We start from the raw sequence: 9,436 nt of genomic DNA, 5'->3' as shown, positions 1-9,436 counted from the left end.
ATTTTTCAAAATATCTTGTTTTATGTGTTCAATAGAAAAAGTCACTCATTAAGGTTTTGAACCACTTGACTGTGAGTAAATTTAGTGTGTGGGGTGAACTATCCCTTTTAGTTTCATTTTATATAATGATGACCTTGAAATGTGTTACATATTTAATTACAACTTTGATAAAATTATCCAGAGCATGGCATAATTCTTTGCTAAATTGCTCATTACTAATGGATCCCAGAATAAGAATTAGGTTACCTTATTTTATATAGGGACCTCTTGGTCTTGCTTTAGCACTGTTTTAACTTATCTTAATATTCGATTACATTTTTAAAATCTTCTAAAAATATACATATTTAAATTATCTTGTCTGCATCCATCCTCTCTTATGGCTAAAAGCAAAAGTATAGTAGCCTATTATCTTTCACAACAAGATTATCACCAAGAAAACTGATTTTATTCTTCAAACACAGACTAACAGAAGTGCTGCTGCTATCGCTATATTACAGTCAGTTTTTGTAACAAATTTGAATTATTATTTTGCAATGAAAACTAACAAAACAGACGTTCCCTGACCGGGAATCGAACCCGGGCCGCGGCGGTGAGAGCGCCGAATCCTAACCACTAGACCACCAGGGAGCTGCTTCATTAGAGATCACGTTTAGTTTTCAATACAAACTACCAAAACACATACTAATTTCTGTAATGTTTTGATTCATTACGTGTATTAATTAATAGTTTCACGATGTATTGCGTACAGATTGTGTTACAAAACCAAAATATTGGGCGGCCTGTCATTGTTTCAGAAAATAGAGCTCAACCCTCCCGTCCTGGTTTTCTCTGGTTTGATCCGGTTCCGAGCTGTGAGGGTTTATATAGAGGAGTGAAGCCACGCCCCCTTTAGCTTCAGCTTGCGAGCGACGTCACCTCTCTATATAAATTCCAGCCATCTGAATGTTTTTGTTAGACAGCATTGCAGTAGATATTTCCGGACGTGGAAGGTCTTATCCATCCAAACCTTTTCAAATGGGCCCCGTCGCCTAGCGTTTTCTCCCCAGAGCCTCCGACTGAATCGAGCAGGGTGCTTTAATAACATCGGCACGAGCGGCAAAGAAGGTGAGGCTGAGGTCTGGACTTCATATTTTTTGAAGGGTGGTCGTTTGTTTGGGTTAGATAGTGTGAGGAGAGTAGCCTTACAACTCGAGAAAACTGCATTAACCACCATTAACATCATGCATCTTGATGTAGAATTGCAGCAATGCGATACGTTCATGATTTTAGGGCAAAAAATGCTGTTTCGTGAAATGCATGGCTAATCTGCAGCTGTTGTTATTCCCATGAGGGTTAACTTCCCCGTGTAGCCTCCAAAAAAAAAAACATGCTGTGGGCAACACTTTTTTAATGATTGTCTCGTGTGACACATGTCAGTTTGGTTAAACATTTAGTTGACACTAACTGTAATGAGCAAGCCTTACAAAAACACTATCTAACCAAAAGATCATAATTAAGTAATACAACATTTTAAATGCCTTCTTTTGAATCCATTATAAGCCATTTTAACCACACCAGGGTTTAATTAAATAATTGTTTTGATTCAGTTTTGATTGGCTAAATGTTCAGTCATGTATAACCAAATGTCTTCTTACTCTCTTCACAGGGTTTCCATCTAAGTCACGATTTACACAAGTCTGTAAAATGGCAGCCATCCCAGCTAGTGGTTCTCTTGTTGCCACTCACGACTACTACAGAAGTAAGTAGCTTTTGCGAGTGCTTTATTCTGTCAATTTCATACATCTTCTGAATGGTTGATGTTCCTTCTCAGGGCGCATCGGCTCTACATCCAGTAGCAGCTCATGTGGCAGTTCGGAGTATAGTGGGGAGGTTATTCCACATCATCCAGGTGAGTTGCGTCACATTTTGCCCTCTTTAAATCAATACTTCTCTTCAACAGTTTTGGCAATCGCAAAAAGACATTTCATACACATTCAATAAAACCCATTGCCTATTCTGCCCCTACATTTATCTGTTGAAATGCTCTTACTCAACTGTTCAGTACAGGGAAATGATTAAGTCCCCTCATTGAATTCACAGAATGAACTTGCTTAGTCATCAAACAGGGCTCGGGTTGGGCTGTATGCATGTCTTTGTTCAGAGATCTTTTAGAAGTGATTGCATTAGTGCTTATGTCACCAAATAATTAATCCATTACAAGACTAAACTGGTGGCTTTGTTCTGACTTGTTTTAATTGTTTCTAATTTAGGATTGCCCAAACAGGATTCAGGCCATTGGTGGTCCAGTTTCTTCTTTGGGAAGCAGAACCTGCCTGGTATGGGAACTGTTGCAGAGGAGGCTCAGCAGAAGTGAGTCACTGGATTGAGTTTCAGCCAGTTTTGGTTGCATGTAACATGAAGGCCGTGCCAAGAGCTGGTTTTAAATGTGGATGCAGTTGCAGATTTTAGCTTTCACTACCGTAGTCATGCCAATTTGCTAGTATTCTGAGTCCCTTGATCTCATTGGTTCTTTGCAGGTCAGGGGTGGTGAGTGTGACCAATGGGCAGGTGACATGTGTTGCCCGGGAGATGGTGATGAGGCAGGCGAGTGAAAGCAGTGATGGAGGAAAGTCGGAGGCGGGGAATTCTTGAATCCAACATCAGATCAGGACATCAACGCTAGGGGACGGACATGGCTCCCTTTTCTTTCTTTCTTTTCTTTTTTTTTCCCCAATCCATGTAATGGGCTGTTTTTAGTACTTATTTTTGTCTTTTTTTATTCACATAATAAGTGTAAGTAAAAACTTGAAAAGATTTTTGTACATTTTTACACGTGTAACCGTTTGTTACTTGTTGTCGTCTTATCCTATGTTTTTCAGCACAATAAATGTCTTAAATGGCCAACCACTACTGTTGTCATTATTATTTTTATTATTTTAAATCCTACATCTCTCTTGTAAATTTAAATAGAAAGACCTATTTAGTAATAACAGGTTGCTAAAAATGTTTTATGAATGTATTTCTGTATAGTGCAGCCACAAATGTTACCTGACAAATTCTGCTATAATGGTTAAATAGATTTTATGACTCCAAAAGCATATCCACATAAATGCAATAATGAAACGTGCTTGGTTTTTAAGAATTTAAATGTTTAACAAAAATAGGAAAGTGGTATTTTAGAAAATATGTATTTTTCTACAGTTTTATTTTCAAAATTAAGTCAATTGATATATATATATATATATATATATATATATATATATATATACATACATATATACACACACACACACACACACACGCACGTCAACATTTGAGGTGGATGTGGTGAAACTTTTATTAAAGTTTTTGAACTATCTATTCTTGTTGGTACTAATTTGAAAACTTGTTTTGATCCTCTTCAAATGTTGACGTGTATGTGTGTGTATTTATGTATTTCAGCTACACTTTTAAAATATCTGTAAATTATTTCCGTACTTTGATTCATGTTTTTTTTCTACTTATGATTTTAAATCAAATCATAGGAGCTTGATCTTTCCTTTTGATGTTGAGAAATGTGACTTTTATTGACATTTTTAATAGTTTGAAGAAAAGGGTTGGTTTGCAAATTACGGATAATGAAATTAAAGTTTAGAATTTATGTGTTTTTGAGGACAGTGATTGCGCATCCATAATTTTGTGGCTCAAAAGTATCAGTTCAGGAATTTTGTTAGAAATATTTGTGCTTTCCATGTTTATTCATATAACTACTATTTATAGCCCTTTATTTTTGATATTTAATCTCTTATTTAAATACACTGTGAACAATAGTGTGGTAAATACTAATATATGTGTATGACCATTATATAATCTGTTAAAACAGAACAGCTCTTGAAATTAATTTTAGCACCAATAGATGATGAGGATGAGATGGCAGGCCCTAAAGTGTATGTAGTAAACTAAGACATGCCATTTCTTAACAGAGAAAAGCAGACTTCATTTGGTAAATAGTTTAATAGGTATATTTACATACACTAGTCTGTCACATCCTGCACCACACAGTTTTTATGACTGGGTTCCACAATTTTGCATTGCAGAAATCCTTGGGTTTGCTGTTTGACCTGTCGTAGGAAAATGTAAACGTGCAAATCATCATGTAGCCTGCTAATTTGTCTTTATTTGAAGTGTGCTCTGTAAAGGCTCCTCCTCTGCCTGTTAATTTCTCATAAAAGAATGATTGGATTATGTAACAAGCACGCTGAAGCTAAATTCAGAACATTAGCGTTCAGTTTGGACTTTGGCAAGGACACAAACAAGACTATTTGATGGTGACTGTTTAGGGCAGAATGTCGTACCTATGAAAAACTGATCTTGAAATATCAGTTCCAGTCATATAGAAATGATGCAAGAAATTGAAAGCAAAATGTACAATGCATCGCCAGCACATTATTATTTCATAGGTAAACAATCCGTGATAGCTAATCTACAGGAAAAAATGTTTGTTTTGATGCTCTTCAGTCATATCAATGTCAGTTTGTTCCCATGTTTGGAGCGGTGGTCCTTCTCTCTTGACGTCAGTTTGACGGATTCAGCCGCAATATTCTTAACCACACTTACCGGTAGTTTGCTAAAGAAAGCCTTGCCCCCTACTCAATATTAAGTTACAGTTGGAAGTCCGTCAACATACTGAAATAAAAGTGGTTTACACTGACTTAATAATGGACAGTTTGGAAGAAGTTTTGTTCAAATAAAGGAGTTTCTGAGGACTATGATTGTGCAAGCATTTCAAGCCAGGTTTGCTGTAAATCATTCAGGCAAAAAAACTACTAACATTTGTAGCTTTAACACAGTTTAAGTGTATATCTATTAGAAAACCGAGGTAATGATATGACCACAATGCAAGGGGAAGTGGCCATTCATTTCTAATTTTCTACTATTCAATGGCCAGGAGTAAATTATTCCAATAATGCTATAGCCACAGCACATACTGTTCAGATGTTTTATTTCGAAATGATTGTCAGGTTTTTGTCCTCAGAAAGCTCAGATTTGTAGGAATAATTTCTTTCACATCTCATCCAGAGTTTTTAGGTTATTTTTTATTGTATTTTTGACAGTTGTAGGCTGTGAAGTACACTAAAAAATATGTGTTAACAGAGTTCCCACACTTCCTGAAAGTGCTGAAAATTACTTGAATTTCAGGTATGTGGATTCAAGGCATGGAAAGTGCTTAAAAATAAACGTAGGTACTTGAAAGTGCTTGAATTAAATGAAAAACAATTTGTTCATGGTTTTATTTCAACAATTTATTTAATTTTCAAAAACGTTACAAAAAAAACTGAGACATTCTTAAATTAAAATTCTTTATTCTAAATCTTGTACAATAACACTGACAAATAATGCACATTAGATCAATATTTTAGAAACCGCTTTTGAATATTACCAGTATTCAATTCATCAGATTTTATTAAAGTTGTTTGAACATGACTGTTTAAATGGTTAATTTTTTCTTTTAAAATTACTCTGACATTTTTAACACAAATGATAAGTCTAAGTGAAGTATTAAGTAGAGTTGGGGTACCAATTATAACGTTGCTGTATAAATTTAACAGTGTTTTTAAAAGTGCTTGACTATGCTGTTCATGAAAGTGTGCAAACCCTATATTTTGTGCTTCACAAGTCTTTTCTGTTCATTTACAGTTGATTATTGTGTTATGGGAGTTTCTGCTGTCCATTTTTGATGTTAAAAATTGAACGCTACATTTATCCAGTGATTTTTATTGACATTTTAGTAGTTTGAGACAAGATATAAAGAAATCAGGTTTGTAAAATAACAGCAAATGTACTGTCAGCTTATTACCAGGTTTTTGTACTGTAATTTACAACACCAACCATTTACTTCAAACTATTGAAAACAATAAAAGTACATTTTTCAACATCAAAAGCTTTTGGATCAAGGTCCCATAATGTGGTTCAAAATCATAGTGAAGTGGAAAAAACATGAATCACAAAGCACCGAAGACAATTTACAGATATTTCAAGTGTAACTGAAATCATTCAGTGATGTGGAACTGTAATGCGGTCAAATTCCGCCTGGAACTACTGTAGCCATGCATTTCCATTGCATGCCTTATGTCTATCAGCTAATCAGAATCAAGAATTCATCAACCTAGTAGTATAAAATTATTTATATGATGAGAACATAGAAAGTTATTCTATACATTTCACCAGCATAAACCACGCCACACTTTGAGCTAGACTTTATTGTAGGGATGAAAGAGATGGTAAGGAACAGTGGGATGAAGGGGAAGAAAGAGTATAAATAGTGAACAGGTAGGTTGATCGGGCATGCCCAGAGACTTAAAGTAGAGGTACCGTCTCTGTAATATTTTAGTAGAGTAATTGGACCCCCCGATTCAACCTAGGAGTGAAGAGAGGGTTATAGGATTGTTAAAAGAAAGTGAGGAAATAAAGGGAGGAAGGGTGGGTTTGAGAAAACGAGAAGAACAGTGGAAGAGGGCTAGTTTGCCTTAAATAAGTTTTAGCGAGTAGGTGATTGGTTAAGGAGACTAAGTGGGGCGTGGTTCCGCTGCTAAACTTTTGTTGACGCATTAACTCCATTTGATTAATTTCTCTACTGGAATACTGTTAGAACCCCCGAAAACCATAAAACACTGTATATTTCATTTGTATCTTAGCTCTATTATTTAAATTTAAATAAACTTTAATATTTTATTTTATCGTTCAATTAAAATGATTATAAGATTTTTGTCAAATAAAAGATTTTTCTAGAGTAATCTACCATAATTTTGTGGCTCTAAAGTTTTGATTCAGGATTTTTTTTCGGAAATATCTGTGTGCTTTTCATGTTTATTCGATAATTAATTATGTTCTTTGTTTCCTTTTTTCACCATGGGGATGTACATCCTCAAGTCATCTAGAGATTGTGACCTGCGAAGAGATTATAAGATGAGACGAGGACTTCTAGAGGTAGAGTTGCTGAAGTTTGCCTTGCGCGCTTGCATTTTTTTTAGAAACTTCTTTGGTTTAGTGCGTCAATCTTGTCAATGCTATTGTTCAAAAAAGCTAATGATTCGCACTCAAGTAATTGCTTCATACGGTTTTTATTTTTTCTTTCTCTTACATTCTATGGGTGATTAAAAGACACAGGATGTAAGAAAAGAAAGAATAAAAACAGTATGAAGCAATTACTTGACTACTAGAGGTATCCATAATCCAGGACCAGGCCGTATTCTGAGCAGATGCTGTAGCGGTCATTGATGAGTGGAGAGCATAAGACTGATTCCTGAAAGATCCAAATGACCGATGAGTCTCTACATTGATCCCGTTGGCCAGCCTGAACACCCGCTGGTGACCTACTCACACCTGCAGCTTATCCACGATGGACATTCAGCGCTCTCCAGCCTCCAGCGCCTAGACCGCAGCTCTGCACATGAAGTTTGGCCAGAGGAGAAATTGTCTGAGCCTGGTTTCTCTCAGTTTTTGTTTTTCTTCACTTTCGTCAATTGGTAAAGTTTTGTTCCTCACCACTGGTTTGCTTGGTTTGGGATTTGTGGAGCTGCGCATCGATAGATTTGCTCTTCAGTGTTTGGACTTTCAGCAGTGAAAATTAAACCACATTGAACTAAACTGAACTCTGAAAACTGGACTGACACTGTTTCAGTTTACTAAAACTTCTATATGAAGCTACTTTGACACAATCTACATTGTAAAAGCACTATAGAAATAAAGATGAATTGAATTTTATTTTTATACGTTTCTAATTTGTTATTTATATTTTAAGATACACTTCCCTGCAGAATCATCGTAGTCAGTCTAAAATGATTCATTCTTTCCAAACAGAGAAATCATTTGGTGAACGTCAAAGAGCAGTAAATCTGACTATTGCAATGTCATTTTTTTTTTCAATATCGTGAAGCCCTAGTTTCTGTAAACCAAAACAGATAGAATAGTGAGCCAATCAACATGAACATAAGCAGTGTGGGTGGCAGACCAAACACAAAGTGGATATGGAAAACAGTCTATATGGAAAATTGCTGGGTGGAGATGACGCTGTACAGCTTTGTTCCAGTGTGTACATGGATTTTTCAGGTCACTAAGCAGCGATGGTTGGCTAGATACATGGAAAAGCCTCTTTGCAGTGTGCTGACTCTGCTCTTTTTTCAGACATGATTTCCCTTTTGTTTGCAGCAACTGGTTTTAACTAAGAGGCTGTGACAGGTCCTGTGATCGCTAGTTCACTGGGAAGATTTTCAGCAGATAGTTTACCTCAGATCTTTTTGAAAATTGAAGCCAGAGATGTGGCAGTGCAAACCAACAATGTAAGTCACTCAGCAAACACTTTTAATACGGTTAAAGAGGTTTAATGTGTATTAATTATATTATAAACCTTTCCATTTCTGTTGGGAATGCAGTGCACTCTTGAGCTTTTGAATGGGCCGGTATTTAACTTTCCTGTTATTTTGCATCTGGTGCAGACAGAAAAACAGCTTGTCACTGGAATCTTGTTGTGTTACATGTTGCCAGGGCACAGTGTTATGCGATTTGATGCTTGCAGTGCATACTTTAGTGTACATACTCAGAGGCTTTTGCAGGTCAGGGGTGTCAAACTCCATTCCTGGAGGGCCACAGCTCTGCAGTTTAGTTTCAATTCTGCTTCAAAACACTAAGCTGGAGGCTTTAAACAAACCTGAAGGACTCAATTACTTGGATCAAGTGTGTTTAATTAGGGTTAAAGCTAATCTGTACAGAGCTGTGGCCCTTTAGGAATTTGACACCTGTGGCCTAGTAATAGCAGGTAATAAACATTTCAATAATGTTCAGTCGTTTGCACAGAACAATTGCTTCACTTCATAAGACCTACAGAATGTCTGGGAAGGCAATTTACAGGAAATGTTCATTTTTTGAATGAACTATACCTTTAACTCAATTAAATTTGAAAGTATAAATATATAAATAAATATATTTATCTTTTTTTGTGTGTTTTTTTTTTAAATAACAATACTAAATTCTAGCTGAATCAATCTTTCTGTTGATGTATGGGTTATTATGGTAGGACAATATTTAGTTGAAATACAACTATTTGAATAACTGGAATCTGCAGGTTCACTAATAATTTACACCTTTAAAGTTGTTAACAATGCAGGTTATTAATCAAAAATTAAAAAATTAAGTTTTAATATATTTAGTTCAAATTTTACAAAATACCTTCATGGAAGATTTAACTTTTTGCGCAAAATTTTATAGTACATTAAACTTGAAAGTGCTAAAACTGTAGCTTCTTTTTTCCATAATAAGTGAGTCACCTCGGAGCAGAGCGGCAGATGACACACAACAACAATCGCTTCATCTTATCTTGAGTTTGGAAGCGGGTGCCTGGTGTTTTGGAACACACACGTGTGAGTCAGTTCTGGGAGGTAATTACACAAATTCATTCTGATAATGGACTTTTGCTCGGATA

The 9,436-nt window shown here is 35.8% G+C and overlaps 1 protein-coding gene and 1 non-coding gene across 2 annotated transcripts; one reads left to right on the top strand and one right to left on the bottom strand.

Moving 5' to 3' along the window:
- Positions 1 to 555: 555 nt before the first annotated feature.
- On the bottom strand, positions 556 to 627 carry trnae-cuc (transfer RNA glutamic acid (anticodon CUC)). The gene has a single exon. It is a non-coding gene; the product is annotated as a tRNA-Glu (tRNA).
- A 350-nt stretch (positions 628 to 977) lies between these two features.
- On the top strand, positions 978 to 2,880 carry ppdpfb (pancreatic progenitor cell differentiation and proliferation factor b). The gene is made up of 5 exons (NM_200008.1): positions 978 to 1,104; positions 1,646 to 1,738; positions 1,811 to 1,888; positions 2,250 to 2,349; positions 2,517 to 2,880. The coding sequence occupies exons 2-5, from the start codon at positions 1,684 to 1,686 to the stop codon at positions 2,629 to 2,631; spliced, it is 348 nt and encodes a 115-aa protein (NP_956302.1). The 5' UTR covers positions 978 to 1,104; positions 1,646 to 1,683; the 3' UTR covers positions 2,632 to 2,880.
- The last annotated feature ends 6,556 nt before the right edge of the window (positions 2,881 to 9,436 follow it).

Source organism: Danio rerio, chromosome 23 (assembly GCF_052040795.2).
Source record: "Danio rerio strain M-AB ecotype USA chromosome 23, GRCz13ab, whole genome shotgun sequence".
Lineage (NCBI taxonomy): Eukaryota > Metazoa > Chordata > Actinopteri > Cypriniformes > Danionidae > Danio > Danio rerio.
The sequence above is the reverse complement of the archived record's forward strand: the minus strand, read 5'-3'. Positions and strand labels throughout refer to the sequence as shown.